This window comes from Myotis myotis, unplaced genomic scaffold, assembly GCF_014108235.1.
Source record: "Myotis myotis isolate mMyoMyo1 unplaced genomic scaffold, mMyoMyo1.p scaffold_m19_p_14, whole genome shotgun sequence".
Lineage (NCBI taxonomy): Eukaryota > Metazoa > Chordata > Mammalia > Chiroptera > Vespertilionidae > Myotis > Myotis myotis.
In genome coordinates this window covers 53,244,566-53,260,956 of record NW_023416318.1, presented here as the reverse complement: position 1 = coordinate 53,260,956, position 16,391 = coordinate 53,244,566, and the positions used below count along the sequence as shown (strand labels likewise).

General features: G+C 61.9%; 1 protein-coding gene across 2 annotated transcripts in view; it reads left to right on the top strand.

Moving 5' to 3' along the window:
- The window catches only part of HPCAL1 (hippocalcin like 1), a 68,654-nt gene extending 52,559 nt beyond the window's left edge, over positions 1-16,095 (top strand). For both annotated transcript variants that reach the window (XM_036335360.1, XM_036335359.1), the window contains 3 exons: positions 10,469-10,864; positions 14,028-14,133; positions 15,357-16,095. In XM_036335360.1, coding sequence (XP_036191253.1) covers positions 10,487-10,864; positions 14,028-14,133; positions 15,357-15,454 — 582 coding nt within the window. In that variant the 5' untranslated portion in view covers positions 10,469-10,486 and the 3' untranslated portion in view covers positions 15,455-16,095. The remainder of the gene's footprint in view (positions 1-10,468; positions 10,865-14,027; positions 14,134-15,356) is intronic.
- Positions 16,096-16,391: the final 296 nt, after the last annotated feature.

Below are 16,391 nucleotides of genomic sequence, written 5' to 3'. Positions count from 1 at the left end.
GTCACTGCCAGCGGGTCTTTGCTCAGTGCCCAGGGGCGGGGACAGAGGGAAGCTGCACAATGAACGAGTGAATGAATGAATGAATGAATGAGCGATGAAGCGATGTCCTCGCAGTCGAGCTGCTTGCTGGCACCTGGGTCAGGGCCCCTCGGGTCCAGCCCACACCGACCCTTCTCACTTCCCAAGGCCGCCAGCACGGTCCCAGGTGTGGGCCCAGGTTTCTGAGAGCACCCAGACCCCACATGTTCTGTCCTGTGGACCCTTGAATGTTCTTGGACTTGTCAGACACCGTGCAGACGTTTAGCTCAGACGTTGTGCACTGGGAACACGCTCCACAGTCCATGTTCACTCTGTGGGCTGTGCTGGGACCGCGGGGGGTCCTCCAGGAAACGCTGCGCAGGTGGAGACCCTCTGGGCCAGGGAGTCTCGATGGAGCTCGGAGACCTGGGCCTGGCGAGGAAGGCCGGCTCCCAAGACGGGGCTCCACAGGCCCCAGTCCCCTGTGACGCTGCGGGGCCTGGAGGCGCTGGGGCTGGGGTTCGTCTGCAAGGAGCCCCCACAGCAGCCGGACCCTCCTCCTCCTCCTCCCGACTTCCTTCCTGTTATCAGTTCCCATGTCCTTCCCATGTCTTTCCTTTGTCCTTCCCGAGTGGCAGGTGCTGGCTCCTTGGTGGGGATTATTCCTAGCCGGGCCCTGGGTTCATGGAACTCAGCGCCAGGTCCTTGGGGCGAAGGGTGAGCGGGGGACCTGGGCCCCAGCCTGAACGCCAGAGTCCGTGGGTTTGTTCTGGAACCAACACTCCCCTCCGCCCTGCCCCCCCCCCCCCCCCCCCAGCATGGTGCCGGCGCCAGCAGGAGCCACCTGGGCGCAGAGAAGAGGAGATCCAGGCCTGGCCTTCCCAAGAGACGGCAAGGGCTGTGAGGCCTCTCATACCGTGTGTCCCGGCGCTCAGCACTGGTGCACTCAGTAGGTGCTCACGGATGTGCTGACGCGCACTCCTGTGTGTGAGCCTGTGCAGGGGCCCCGGGCCCTGCAGAGCCTAGGGCCCCTGGTGCTGTGGTTCCTAGAAGTGGCAAAGGCAGCTTTTATGAGCCGTCTTCACTCCTGGTAAAAGCGCCCCTTTAACGACCGCTGAGGACTGTGGCCGCTGAGGCGGCGGCCGGCCTGTGGCCCTTCGTGCGCCTGACCTTTCAGCCTGGCCGATGCCTTTCTTATTGGGAATGGCGTGCTGTGTTTATTTCTTCCCCAGACATTAAACATGAATCAAAACCTGAGATGATTCACTGGAAGTTTTCTTCCAAGATTAAAAACACAAAAGGAAATGCGTTTGGGTTCGTGTGCTGAGCCATAAGCGACACCAGACAGGCGTTTGGGGCAGCCTCCCGCCAGGGGCACGGCCGGCCAGGGGCAGCCCCTTGCAGAGTGGGCCTTGCCCAGCGGACGGAGCCCGTTGTCAGTGGACACAGAACCCAGGGGGCCATGCGTGTCTTTAAAATACCTCTTAAGTCTAACATTTATAACGAGAGGCCCAATGCACAAAATTGGTGCAAGAGTAGGCCTTCCTTCCCCTGCTGCTGGCCCCGGCTTCCCTCTGGCACCGGGGACCCAGACTTCCCTCCGGCCACCGGCAGGCACCAGAACCTGGGCTTTCCTCCAGCCCCAGCTTCGTCAGGAAGGATGTCCGGAATGACGTCTGGAATGGCATCCGGTCTAATTAGCATATTACCCTTATATTATTATAGAGACGTTTCTTACAGACTGTTTCTATCCAGGATCTCTTAGAATGTGGCCAGGCCTCAGTGGTTCATTTGGGCCCATGAATTGAAGCTTTAATCATCGCCGAAGCAGGAACCTGGCCGCGCTCTGCTTTCACCGTCCACTGGGAGACGCGCTAAGCGGGTGATCTGCCAACCGAGGTCCTGCAGGGAGGGATCGATCCCAGCTGAGAGGGTGAACTTCCCAGCCGTGTGGAAGACGCCCTGGGGGTTCACACAGAGACCCCAAGACCATGTGTGGGGCTCGAGGGCGCCTCGGGCCTCGTTGTCCAAAGTCACCTTGCACAGACGAGGAAAGTGACGGCCGAGATCACCAGGCCGCGACTCTGTGCTGAAGGGGAAATGGCCGATGTCCTAGTAGCAGCCAGTTCTTACCTGCTCTCCAGACGCCACTCCTCCCCCTGCCCCACGGCGCTGTCCTTCAGCCCGCCGCCTTTCCCTAAAAAAGAATTCACAGGCACTTTAAAAAAAAATGTCTTTATTGATTTCAAAGAGAGGAAGGAAGAGAGAGAGAAACATCAATGATGAGACTCACTGAATGGCTGCCGTCTGCAGGCCCCACACTGGGGATGGAGCCCACAACTTGGACATGTGTCCTGACTGGGAATCAAACTGTGACCCCTGGTTCATAGGTCAGCACTCAGCCACGGAGCCGCACTGGCTGGACTCACAGGCACTTTTCCAGGTGTTTGTGGACTCAGACCTGACAAACTGGAACTGACCATCAAGGGGTTAGGCCGAGTTCCTGGGCTAATGGCATGTTTCCGCTCCCTGCCCTCCCTAATGCGTCTGTTCATCTACCCTGCGGGCTGGTCCTGGTCTCTGCTGTCAGACTGCTAGTCCTGTCGCTGCTCAGGGGGATGCCTGGGAGATGACAGGCCCAGAGCTGTGTGGCCGGGACTGGCGTCAGCTGGGAGTGGTCCCCCAGAAACTCCAGCCTGAGAATCATTGAGGCCAAGACGCTGTCCTGAGCTCCCTGCCTCCCAGGATAAGTTGGAGGCTGGCCCTGGCCCCTCTCCAGCCACAGCCCCCTTAGCCAGCCCTGCCCAGCCACGCTGCTTCTCCACCTCACACCTCCTGGCCCACGGCAGCTCCCTGGTGCGTGGCCTTGTCCACGCGAATGTTGTCCCTGATGCTCTGACTCCGCCACGCCTTCTTCACGTCAGGCCCACAGAGGTCCCTTTTACACCTCACGGTCCTCGTGCATAAAATCCCTGTGCGAGCTCGGCGAGTGTGCAAAGTGGCTGTGGAATGAATGAGTGAGTGGTAAACGAGGCTGTGGAATGAATGAGTGAGTGTGTGAAGTGGTTGTGGAATGAGTGAGTGTGTGAAGTGGCTGTGGAGTGAACGAATGAGTGAGTGTGTGAAGTGGCTGTGGAATGAATGAGTGTGTGAAGTGGTTGTGGAGTGAACGAATGAGTGAGTGTGTGAAGTGGCTGTGGAGTGAATGAATGAGTGAGTGTGTGAAGTGGCTGTGGAATGAATGAGTGAGTATGTGAAGTGGCTGTGGAATGAATGAATGAGTGAGTGTGTGAAGTGGCTGTGGAGTGAACGAATGAGTGAGTGTGTGAAGTGGCTGTGGAATGAATGAGTGAGTGTGTGAATTGGCTGTGGAGTGAACGAATGAGTGAGTGTGTGAAGTGGCTGTGGAATGAACGAATGAGTGAGTGTGTGAAGTGGCTGTGGAGTGAACGAATGAGTGAGTGTGTGAAGTGGCTGTGGAGTGAACGAATGAGTGAGTGTGTGAAGTGGCTGTGGAATGAATGAGTGTGTGAAGTGGCTGTGGAGTGAATGAATGAGTGAGTGTGTGAAGTGACTCTGGAGTGAACGAATGAGTGAGTGTGTGAAGTGGCTGTGGAATGAATGAGTGTGTGAAGTGGCTGTGGAATGAATGAGTGAGTGTGTGAAGTGGGTGTGGAGTGAATGAATGAGTGAGTGTGTGAAGTGACTCTGGAGTGAACGAATGAGTGAGTGTGTGAAGTGGCTGTGGAATGAATGAGTGTGTGAAGTGGCTGTGGAATGAATGAGTGAGTGTGTGAAGTGGCTGTGGAATGAATGAGTGTGTGAAGTGGCTGTGGAATGAATGAGTGTGTGAAGTGGGTGTGGAGTGAATGAATGAGTGAGTGATAAACGTGGCTCATGCTGTTTTCTCTAAGAGGAAATTCCTCGAGTCCTGGTCGCTGCATCTGGGATGTGGTGGGAAGGCCCTCCTCTGAGAGGCCACCCCTGGGGGCTGGCGGTCAGGGCGTCCCGGGGCCAACAACCAGGCAGCACTCGGAGCCTCGGCTGCAGCCCGCGAGCTGAGCTGGCCGAGGGCCTGCCCGCCAAGGCCGCCCGGGGTCCTTCCATCCTTTCCCGCATTTCCTCTGAGAGCAGGAATGCCACTGACCTCCTTCTCCCGCCCGCATGTGTCCCGGCCTCTGTCTGACTCTGCGATTGAGGATTGAGCCCGTTCAGCAGCCCCGGGCTATTTGATCATAAACGCTGGGTCAGCCCTCTGCTTTACATGTGTCCAAGTCCTTTCACAGCCTCCATTTTCTCTCCTCACGGCTACGCTGTAAAATCAGCAGGTAGGGACCTTTATTCTCATTTTACTGTCAAGGAAACTGAGGCCCAGAGACATTAAGAGACAGCCGAGCCCTAGCTGGTGTGGCTCAGTGGATAGAGTGTCAGCCTGCAGACCGAAGAGTCCCGGGTTCGATTCCAGTCAAGGGCACAGGCCCGGGTTGCGGGCTCAGTCCCCAGTGTGGGGCGTGCAGGAGGCAGCCAATCAATGATTCTCTCTCATCATTGATGCTTCTATCTTACTCTCCCTCTCCTTTCCTTTCTGAAATCAATTGAGAGGGAGAGAGACAGAGAGAGAGAGAGAGAGAGAGAGAGAGAGAGAGGGAGAGCGAGCGCCAAGACCAAAAGGCTGGGGTGGAGGAGGGGCTGGGAGGAGCCCTGGGCTGGGCCTCTAGCTCGGCGCCTGCTGCCCGGGGTGAGCCCCTCTGTGCATGGCCACCACCCAGCCCTGGAGCTGCGTCTGGTCCCGTGTGGAGGGGAGCAGAGGGGCTTGGTCTGGATGGAGCACCGAGCCTGGGAACTGCCTGACTCCAGGGCCCTGCCGGGCGCCCCCAACCACTGCACCCACTGAGTCCGCTCCAGGGGCGTTGGGCACTGTAGCCCGCCCCCCTCCCGCTGGGAGGATTTGGTCCGGGGCAGGGCTGCGGCTCCCATTCGGCAGGAGCGCGGCCGGGACCCAGACTCTGCTATCCGCCGGGCTCTGGCCCATAGTGGCTGGCCCCCGAGTTGTGGCGGGGCTGGCATCCGACATCTCCACTCGTGACACGCACCCTGAGCCAGGGCTGCCCACGCGGGGGGACATCCATGGAGGGGCTGGGCAGGGGCCGGAGATGTTGAGCAGCCCCTACCTTAGGTGCAGGGACCAGCCTGCCGGGACTGCTTACATTTCTTCCAAATGCTCCATCAGCCCGGCCGGTGTGGCTCAGGGGTTGAGCATCGACCTATGAACCAGGAGGTCACAGTTCGATTCCTGGTCAGGGCACAGGCCCGGGTTGCAGGTTCGATCCGATCCCCAGTGGGGGGCGTGCAGGAGGCAGCAGATCAGTGAGTCTCTCTCATCATTGATGATAGTTTTCTATCTCTCTCCCTCCCCCTTCCTCTCTGAAATCAATGGGGAAAAAAGCCGTTCTTTTTTTTTTTAATTTTAATTTTTTTATTGCTTAAAGTATTACAAAAAGTATTACATATGTCTCCTCCCCCCCCCCCCCCCCCGCCCAAAAAGCCGTTCTTTCGCGTGTGTTTGCCGAGCACTGATGCACCAGGCCCTGCTCCAGGTGCTGCGGGGACACAGCGAACACAAGGAGGCAGGCGGCCAACAGATCTATGTACATGGTGCCAGGGGGAGAGCCGCTCTGATGAGGGCCGAGGGCCAAGGGCCGAGGGCTGGGCAGAGGTCCGATGCTGTCCTCAGGGGCTGCGTCCCCAGGAAGGCCTGAAGCTGAGGCAGCGGCCTTGCAGGTCCTCAGGGGAGGAAACCCGGTGCAGGGAGCGGCCATGTGAGGCCCGGGGGCTAGAACAGGCTTAGCAGGATTCCTGCTGGCAGGGATTCCCTTTCCTCCAGGAGCTCACAGGGAAACAGTAAATGAATCACAAAAGCCAAGGCCTTCCTGGAAATAGGCTAAGGAAATGCTGGGATGCAAAGTAAAGAGCCCTTGCAGGGAGTTGGGAAGTGCCTCCCGGAGGAGGTGGCATTTGAGTTGGGCTTTGGTGGGTGAGTAGGAGTTTGCGGGGCACTGAGTCAAGGAGCCACGTGCATGGACTGGTGTCTCTGAGGCAGAGGTGTGGGAGGGTGGCCCACAGGTCCTCTTCCTGGGCATTAGCCCTGCCTGCAAGGAAAGAGCATTCTCTTAGGGGTTTTTCTTTCCTTTCCCCACCTCTTCCTTTCCCAGCCTCAGTTAGGGCACTTCAGCCTCCGGTGAGTGGAAAGGGAGGATGGCTAAGTGGGGAGGGATTCTGTGCCTTGCTTGACCTGCATCCCTCCCTCCCCCTCCCTTCATCCTTCTCCCCCTCCCTTCCCTGCCCTCCCCTTCCTCCCTCCCCCTCCTCCCTTCCCTTCCCTGCCCTCCCCCTCCTCCCCTCCTTCCCCTCCCTCCCCCCTCCTTCCTCCCCCCTTTTATTTATTTTCTAAACTTTGGGGAGTCATGGGGACTTTAAGCTGCTGGGGATGCGCACAGAAGTCAGGAGGGTTTTCCATTGGATTTCTCAAAACCCCAGGTCACTGGCCTGGAGCCCATCCCGCCAGTGAGACTGATGATGCAACAGGGTTTCAGGAAGCCCTTGGGAATGGCTCCCGGTCAGCAGGGGGATCTGGATCTAGGCACACCCTGCACCGTGGGCTCCAGAGCCTCTGACCTCTTCCTTCCCCATCATCCGGCTTTGCCAGTTCACCCTCGGAGGAGGGGGCAGGGACGACCCTTCCTGCAGCCTCTGCCCGCAGCCCCTGCCCCTCTGCCTCACGCCCCACGCCTCACACCCCATGCCCCGAGCCACAGCCAGGATCGGACCTGGGTCCCCACTGCAGCTGGCCCCTGGCAGAGTTCTTGAAGCTGCTGAAAATAGAAACCGGTGGGACTCGCACCATTGGGAAATGCAAACACCATTATCTTTCCCTCAAGGGCACTAGGGAGAGAAGTAAACAGGACACTCCCAGCTGGGTCAGGGCTGCACGGCCAACCGGATGCTGACGACCTGAGAACTAGAAGGTCCGTTTGGTGGCCCCAGATCCATACACAGTGTGTCCCAGGGGTCGCCCAGGGCCGAGCAGCCACGAGAAGTAGTGCCACCTGCACGCGTGAGGTTGACTTTCCCCGTAGACACATTTAAACACGTAAAAGGAAACAGGTGAGATGAATGTTACCAACCGAGTAATGGAGCCGCTGTACCTCACAGGACACCATGTTTCATTTCACATGTAATCGGGATGGAAAAATTATCCGTGAGATGTCGTACATCGAGTCTTCCTCCTAAAGCCGTCCGCATCTAGTGTGTGTTTTACCCTCAGGGCACATATACGGATCCAGGTGGGCCGCATGGGAGTGGTAGTTACTGTCCTGGACAGGTCTAGCTTATAGATGGAGAAACTGAGGCAGCCAGTAGGCCGGGGGGCGTGGCCGGGGCGGGGTCAGGCAGCAGGGAGGTGGGGCCTCCAGCTCAGGCCCTGGGAAGCCTGTCCCCGCTGCGCCCTCTGGTGTCCGCCCCGCCTCACTGCAGCCTGACCTCCCCTGCTCGCTGCCCCCGCCCTGGGCGCGGCCCTTCCTCTGGGCAGCTGCGCTGGAAGCCGGGCTGCGGGCAGGCGCCTCCCCTGCTCACCTGGAGGAACGAGGGGCGCAGTGCCGGCAGCCTCCTCTTCCCCGGGAGCCTTTGCCCAGGGGGCCATTTCTGTTGGCTAACGGGGTGATGGCGCTGGCTTTGCAGAAAAGCTTGCTTTTTGTCTGCTGTCTGCCCCGCCAGCCAGCCTATCGATACAGCTGGTTCCCTGGCTTCATTGGCAACGGGTCACCGCGCATGCAGGTCCCACTGTCCCCGCGAGGCCGCCTGCTTCGCCGAGAGCCTCAGGAGAGGCGGGAAGTGTGGTTCTTAGGACCTGTGCCAGCCGAGCCTTGGTCAGCACCGTGGCGGGCCCAGCGATGCCGGGGCGCGTGGGCTGGGCCGGGCGCTCACGGGCTCCACTTCCCGCTCCGTGCATGTCACAGTGGGAAGGCCGGCGAGCGGACCTGTCCTGGGTGCAGGGTGGATGGCAAGGGAGCAAGGTGGACACCTGCTGGGGCGCCCTGGTGCCTTCCCCCGGCGCAGGGACCCTCACACGTCACAGCCCACCTGCTGCGCACAGCGCATGCCCAGAATGGCCTCGGCGCTTTGTCTCTAAGATGAGATGGCACTGCCTCCCCAGCGCCTGGAATCTGCGGCGTACCCTGCCCCCTAGAGGTGGCCTGGGGGGGGGGGGGGCGAACCTCCAGAGGCCTTTTAAAGTCCTCATCATCCAGTTGTTGTTTTTTAAAAATATATATTTTTTATTGATTTCAGAGAGGAAGGGAGAGGGAGAGAGAGAGAGAAACATCAGTGATGAGAGAGATCATTGATCGGCTGCTTCCTGCACGTCGCCTACTGGGGATCGAGCCCGCAACCCAGGCGTGCGCCCTGACCGGGCATCGAACCACGACCTCCTGGTTCATAGGTCAGTGCTCAACCTCTGAGAACACCAGCAGCCTTGGACTTTCTAGTAGAATTAAAGTTACCGACTTTAAAAATGGCTTTAAATGGGCCTGGTCAGACGTCACACAGGCGGAGGGGGGCGCCCTTGGTCAGAGCTGCAGCGTCTCCGCGTCATCCATAATTTCTTGATAGTTTTTCTCCAAAATAAAATTATCTTTTTCGTTTCCTGAGCATCACTCATTGTCTCCCAGCTGTTCTCTGTTAATGGCCGGACGTGCCAGGCCTGCCCTGCCCACCTCCCAGGGTCCAGGGTCCATGGTCCAGGGTCCATGGTGGAGCTCAGACAGACCAGTGCTCACATCCCAGCAGCATGGGCTGTGGGGCCCTCAGCAGGTTGCCTAGTGCCCCTGGGCGTCTGTGTCACTGTTTGTAAAGGGTCTGCCCTCGCCCGCCTGGCACAGCCTGAGCACTTGGCGAATGGTGGCTGCGGTTAGTAAGTTGCTGTTAGTTGATTTGCTGCCCGAATGGACCAGTGTGTGACTTGCTGTGTGCTCGGGCCTGATAAGTGCTTTGAAACAGGACTTATGCCCGATGCCTCTGTTCCCCCTTCCCCACCCTCCACCCCCAAACCCCAGGATAGTATTGGTTTTGAAATATGTCCTTAATAAATACTAGAGGCCCGGTGCATGACATTCATACACTTGGGGGGGGGCAGGTGTGTGTCTCACAGTCCGGGAGCCCTCAGGGGATGTCCAGCTGATGGCTTAGGCCCACTCCCTGTGGGCCACTGTGCTCCTCAGCTGTCAGCCCAGCTTGTGGCTGAGCAGCATTCCTCCTGTGGGAGCGCACTGACCACCAGGGGGCAGCTCCTGTGTTGAGTGCCTGCCCCCTGGTGGTCAGTGCGCGCCATAATGACTGGTCCTGCCGTTCAGTCGATTTGCATATTAGCCTTTTATTATATAGGATTTGTTCAGAGTTTATTCGAGATGCTCAAAGATGATCCACATTGGATTACATTCATGCTCTGTGACTATACCTTATCATTTTTTATAACAAAAACAGCAGCAGCTGATAGGGTGGCCAGCTTTGTGAAGGACCCAAAATGTAGTGTAGTTAAAGGCCTTGTCATGGGAGGGGGTGCACCGGGGGGTCAGTTTCTCCAGAGAAAGGTCCTCCAGTGATGTGGGCTGAGGCTGGCGGGCCGGGGAGCAGGCCTCCCTGTAACTCCCATGCTGGCTCTGCACCCACTTCCTCTGGGCCTGTCGTTCCCCTGCCCAGAGTCTCCACAGGCCCCCCCTTGGAGATGGGGGTGTAGTCACCCGACTGCCCGTTGGGGCTGCTTAACTGCTGGCACAAACGGCCCAAATCTCCCTTGCTTAACACGGTCCAGGGCATTTCCAGGCTCCAGGGCCATGTGCTCCACACAGTCATCCCGGGCTCAGGCGGCTCCCTTCCGTCAGCTCAGGGGGGATCAGGGAAGAACGGGTGCTTGCTGTGAGCAGAGCATGGCTCCCCCCGAGCACCCCAAACGGGGTAATTAGGAGCCTTCTCAGGAGACGGAGAAAGGGGCGTGGTCAGGCGAGGAAGCCTGGTTGAGCCGCGTGAGGAAGACTCGGGCCTGTGCCCCACGGGCCCCAGTCCTCCCTGGGAGAGTGGCCCAGAGCCAGGCCCGGAAGTGGAGGGACCACTCCATGCCCCTCCATCGCCAGAACGCAGTCCCCGCCCACCGGGCCGCCCGGACCCTGGGCAGTGTGGTCCGGTGTGTGCCAGGAAGAGAAGGAACAGTGCCTCGTAGACTAGGCCCCTCCCCCCAGGGGGCCTGGAGGGGCCAGGGCGGCCGGGCACAGTGGTGGCCCTTGGGGGCCCCTCCAGCCCTGGGCGCAGGGCCCACAGGGGACAGTCCTCGCCCGCTGGGTGGCTGTAGGGGTGGGGAGCCAGGCCCTGCCCGTGTCCCCAGCAGAGCCCTGTCCCGCAGGTGTAGCCGCCGGCCGCCATGGGCAAGCAGAACAGCAAGCTGCGGCCCGAGGTGCTGCAGGACCTGCGGGAGAACACGGAGTTCACGGACCACGAGCTGCAGGAGTGGTACAAGGGCTTCCTCAAGGACTGCCCCACCGGCCACCTGACCGTGGAGGAGTTCAAGAAGATCTACGCCAACTTCTTCCCCTACGGCGACGCCTCCAAGTTCGCTGAGCACGTCTTCCGCACCTTCGACACCAACGGCGACGGCACCATCGACTTCCGGGAGTTCATCATCGCGCTGAGCGTCACCTCCCGGGGCAAGCTGGAGCAGAAGCTCAAGTGGGCCTTCAGCATGTACGACCTGGACGGCAACGGCTACATCAGCCGCAGCGAGATGCTGGAGATCGTGCAGGTGGGAGGGGCCGGGAGATGCTGAGATGGGCAGGTGGGAGGGGCCGGGAGATGCTGAGATGGGCAGGTGGGAGGGGCCGGGAGATGCTGAGATGGGCAGGTGGGAGGGGCCGGGAGATGCTGAGATGGGCGGGTGGGAGGGGCCGGGAGATGCTGAGATGGGCAGGTGGGAGGGGCCAGGGGGAGATGCTGGAGATCGTGCAGGTGGGAGGGGCCGGGGGATGCTGAGATGGGCAGGTGGGAGGGGCCGGGGGATGCTGAGATGGGCAGGTGGGAGGGGCCAGGGGGAGATGCTGGAGATCGTGCAGGTGGGAGGGCCGGGGGATGCTGAGATGGGCAGGTGGGAGGGGCCGGGAGATGCTGGAGATCGTGCAGGTGGGAGGGGCCGGGAGATGCTGAGATGGGCAGGTGGGAGGGGCCGGGAGATGCTGAGATGGGCAGGTGGGAGGGGCCGGGGGATGCTGAGATGGGCAGGTGGGAGGGGCCGGGAGATGCTGGAGATCGTGCAGGTGGGAGGGGCCGGGAGATGCTGGAGATCGTGCAGGTGGGAGGGGCCGGGAGATGCTGAGATGGGCAGGTGGGAGGGGCCGGGAGATGCTGAGATGGGCAGGTGGGAGGGGCCGGGAGATGCTGGAGATCGTGCAGGTGGGAGGGGCCGGGAGATGCTGGAGATCGTGCAGGTGGGAGGGGCCGGGAGATGCTGGAGATCGTGCAGGTGGGAGGGGCCGGGAGATGCTGGAGATCGTGCAGGTGGGAGGGGCCGGGAGATGCTGAGATGGGCAGGTGGGAGGGGCCGGGAGATGCTGAGATGGGCAGGTGGGAGGGGCCAGGGGGAGATGCTGGAGATCGTGCAGGTGGGAGGGGCCGGGGGATGCTGAGATGGGCAGGTGGGAGGGGCCGGGGGATGCTGAGATGGGCAGGTGGGAGGGGCCAGGGGGAGATGCTGGAGATCGTGCAGGTGGGAGGGCCGGGGGATGCTGAGATGGGCAGGTGGGAGGGGCCGGGAGATGCTGGAGATCGTGCAGGTGGGAGGGGCCGGGAGATGCTGAGATGGGCAGGTGGGAGGGGCCGGTGAGATGCTGAGATGGGCAGGTGGGAGGGGCCGGGGGATGCTGAGATGGGCAGGTGGGAGGGGCCGGGGGATGCTGAGATGGGCGGGTGGGAGTGGCCAGGGGAGATGCTGAGATGGGCGGGTGGGAGGGGCCAGGGGAGATGCTGAGATGGGCAGGTGGGAGGGGCCGGGAGATGCTGAGATGGGCAGGTGGGAGGGGCCGGGGGATGCTGAGATGGGCAGGTGGGAGGGGCCGGGGGATGCTGAGATGGGCGGGTGGGAGTGGCCAGGGGAGATGCTGAGATGGGCGGGTGGGAGGGGCCAGGGGAGATGCTGAGATGGGCAGGTGGGAGGGGCCGGGGAGTAGCTGAGATGGGCAGGTGGGAGGGGCCGGGTAGATGCTGAGATGGGCAGGTGGGAGGGGCCAGGGGAGATGCTGAGGGTCCTCAGGGCCAGGCCTACCATCAGGCAGGGCTCTGTGTGCCCTCTCCCTCATCTCCCCCCTCCACCCCCCCCCTGCCCCCAGCATGCAGGCATTTTGTCCAGGTGGTGCCTGCTCCTCTGGCGTGCCCTCCTGAAAGTGAGCAGTTGTCACTTGAAGGGCGAGTCAGTGCTGGCCATCATCTGGGTGCCACAGCCCTCAGAGCCCATCCCTGCACGTCCCACAGCCGAGGCTCGGAGGAGGTTCCTGAGAATCAGCAGCTGAGCGTTGAGTGATTCAGGGGACCCTTGACAGTTGTGAGTCCCGGTTTGAGGGGCCCCAGCAGCTGGCAGTGCCCCCAGGAATGTGCACTTGTGAGGTAGACGGACATCTCAGCGGCCGCACCTGTGAGAGGCTCTGCCGCGTGGCGGTTCCGGAGGGAAGCCGGGTGAGCTGGCTTTCCCGGTGTCTAGCGATGTGCAGCCAGAGGCCCTCAGGGCCGGGCCTGCCATCAGACCCCCCTCCCCCCGTCCCCGTGGATTCGGGTCTAGACGTCCTGCAGAGGCGCTCTCCACCGGCACGGCCCTTAGGGCTCCGTGAGCAAAGGTGTGGCCACCCAGGTCCCCTGTAGTTGGTTCCACACAGAACACGTGACGCAGGCTCGGGAACGGGCACCGAGCCCACTGCGTCTGCCCGGCATGTGACTGACGAGTTGCTGGTCAGTGGCCTGATTGAGGCCCTTCACACACACACGCACACACGCGCGCACACACACACACACACGCACACACACACGCATACACACACACATACACACAGAGAGAGACACACACGCACACGTGCACTCACACCCACACATACACACACACACACCCACGCACACACACACACGCACACACACACACATACACACACAGACAGAGAGACACACACGCACACGCGCACTCACACCCACACATGCACACACACACATACACCCATGCGCACGCACACACGCACACACACAGAGAGAGACACACACGCACACGCGCACTCACACCCACACATACACACACACATACACCCACGCACACACACATGCACACGCGCACACGCGCACACACATCCCACGCACGGCCCCTGCCCGGCGGGACCCTGGGGCTAAGCCCTCAACGGCAGTGCCTGAGGAGGGGTTCTCCATCCTGCTGGCAACTAGTGCACCCCCCGCCCCAGCTGCCCCGGCTGGGCTGGCCCTGTGGTTCTTGGGGGTTCAGGGGCGGAGTCTTTATTCTGAACTGAGGTCCAGCATCACAGTGAGACGCTCCTAGCGGTGTGTGCAGCGGGAGGGGCTTTCAGACCGGCCTGCGTCACCCCCTCGGGGAGCTACGGGCGCTCCCAGCCCCTGAAGGCTCCCTCACGCGCCTTCTGGGCACCTCCCCCCAGGCGGCCCCCCTCTTCTGACCGCTGCGGTGGGGTCGTTGGCCGGCTCTTGAGCCCCCATCACCGTGTCCGGCTTCCTTTGCCCGACTCCCCACCCGTGATCCTCAGCCGGGTGCCGGGAGTGGCGGGGACGTGCCTCCAGCTGGGGGTCCTGGGGGCCGGCGAGCATCCCCCCTCTCTGCGCCGAGGTGTGGGCTGGACGGGAGCTCACTCCTGCCCCAGCGCCCAGGAATGTTCCAGAATCCGAGCTCACGCCCCCATGTGCCCTTGCAGGCTATTTACAAGATGGTGTCCTCCGTGATGAAGATGCCGGAGGACGAGTCCACTCCGGAGAAACGGACGGACAAGATCTTCAGGCAGATGGACACCAACAACGACGGTAGGGCGCCGGGTCCTTCCCTGCAGCGTGTCCCCCAGGCACCCGCCCTCCGCTGGGCTGCAGGAGAGCCGGGGGCAGGTCAGGGTCGTGGGGCTGCACCCCGCTCTGTCCTCGCACCTGTGGCTGCACCCCTGAGCCCTGGTGTCCGAGTTTCTAAAATGGGGACACAAGCAGCCTTGTGGGCGTGGCCCGCGTGCTGAAGGATCCCCCCCTCCACACCCCAGCCTGACGCTGTTAGTCTCTGTGGGGCCGGCCGGCCTGTCCCTGCTGGGGGCCCTCTCCGCTGGACAGGCGGCGCCCTGCCCACAGCCGGACCTGTCACTGCAGCCGCTCCCGGCCTGGCAGAAGCCCCCTAACTGAGATGGCCCCCGGACTAGGCCTGGGCCGAACCCCTCCAGCGCCTCCTCCCGTCAGTCCTGCCAGGGGCCTTGCGACGGCTGTCCCCTTGGCCCCGCTATGCACTGAAGTCCCTGAGGCGGAGAGGTTGGTGACTGACCGCTCCTCAGCGCTGGGCACATGCTGGGCACGGGCCGAGCTCTTACTGCCCCCTCGACCCCCCCAGTCTCCTCCCCCTGGTGGCAGCAGAGTGCAGCACAGGCTCCGACAGTGTCTGCTTCAAACCCCGTCCTGCCCACCTCGTCTGCGTCTGCGCGGGGTGGCACACGTGTCACCAGTCCCCACCCACCCCAGGGGCAGATGGGCCAGAAGCACCTACTGTGGGCAGTGATCTGGGCCATGCCACCCCTCCCGCCGTGGGCAGTCACCCTGGGCCGGGCCCCCCCTCCCCCCGTGGGCAGTCACCCTGGGCCGGGCTACCCCTCCCCCCGTGGGCAGTCACCCTGGGCCGGGCCACCCCTCCCCTCCTCCCGTGGGCAGTCACCCTGGGCGGGGCTGCTTCAGGCCCCCCAACCCTGGCTCGGTTACGGGTGAGAGGCAGAGGCCCTGTGTTTTCTGGACAAGTCACACCTTCCTTAGGTAAAGCGTGGGGTGACTCTAAAAGGATTGAAATCGCCACCGGCCACGCATGTGGCCACACTGGGTGTGCCCGTCAGCCGTGAGCAGGGGAAGCAAAAGGGTTTTCCCGAAACGCCCACGAAGCAAGCAGCACCGGGATGGCATCCGGCCTCGTGAGGCTCACACGGCCCAGGGGGTGGCTGAGGGGTCCCCGTGCTCAGGAGGGAAAGGCTGCGAGCACCACTGACTCCCCCCCCCCCCCCCTCCAGGCAAGCTGTCCCTGGAGGAGTTCATCAAAGGTGCCAAGAGCGACCCGTCCATCGTGCGGCTGCTGCAGTGCGACCCCAGCAGCGCCAGCCAGTTCTGAGCCCGGCGCCCGCCCGACGGCAAGAGCCCAGGCCTCTCACCGGTTAAGCTTTGCTCGCAACAGCGGATGCCTCCTCCATCATCCCTGCTACCCCGGCCAGCCAGGTGACCCCGCACTCACCCGGCCCCCTGCAGCCGTGTCCCCTCCGCCTGGCCTCCCCCCACCCTCCCGCCCGCGTCCAGGGGTCGTATGGGAGCCCCGGACCCACGAGGACTCGGTGGGACTCTGAAGGTGGTGCAGGCCGGCTGTGTTTGTGATGGCAGGTGATGGGGAGGGAGGACGGGAGCGGCGAGGAGGCGGCCTCCATGCATGGCAGCACCCAGCTCGTCTTCTCTCAACCGAAGCCACGCGCACGTCTGTGCCGCGGTCGCCTTCCCTGTCCTGTGTCCTTACCCGTACTGTGATGTGAAGTGTCACGTGTAGGTCCCGTATTTAACGCCTCGATTGCCTCCGAGCGTGGTTCCCTTGTGGCCTGTGATCCTCCCGAGCCGGTTCTCTTGTGGTATTTATGCCCAACCCGCCCGTGGCCGAGGAATGCATGCGCACCCGCTGCGGGGAGGCCCCCCCAGGAATGCAGGGGTGTCCTGTGGCCGGCCCGGCGTTTCCTGTATTAAAATGATCAAATAAACAGAATCCTCCGAGTCGTGTGTTGGCCCCTGAGAGCCCCCAGCCGCTGCCCTCCGCTCGCGCCCTCGGGAGGGTGGGCCCAGCCGCTGTTGGTAAACTCACCCCTCGGTGTCCCTGTAGTTGTCGCTGTGTCTACAGACCTGCACAGCCTGCTCTTCAGCCTCTGCCTGGTCCGAGAAGCGCTGGTGGGAATAAGAGAGGCCTGTTCTTGGCAGGTTTGCCGGGGACACTGCCCCCTCCCCTGCCTCCCCTACCCTGTGGTATAATCAGCAAGATGACCGGAGGGTGCACCCAGAGGAGGAGGCCATTG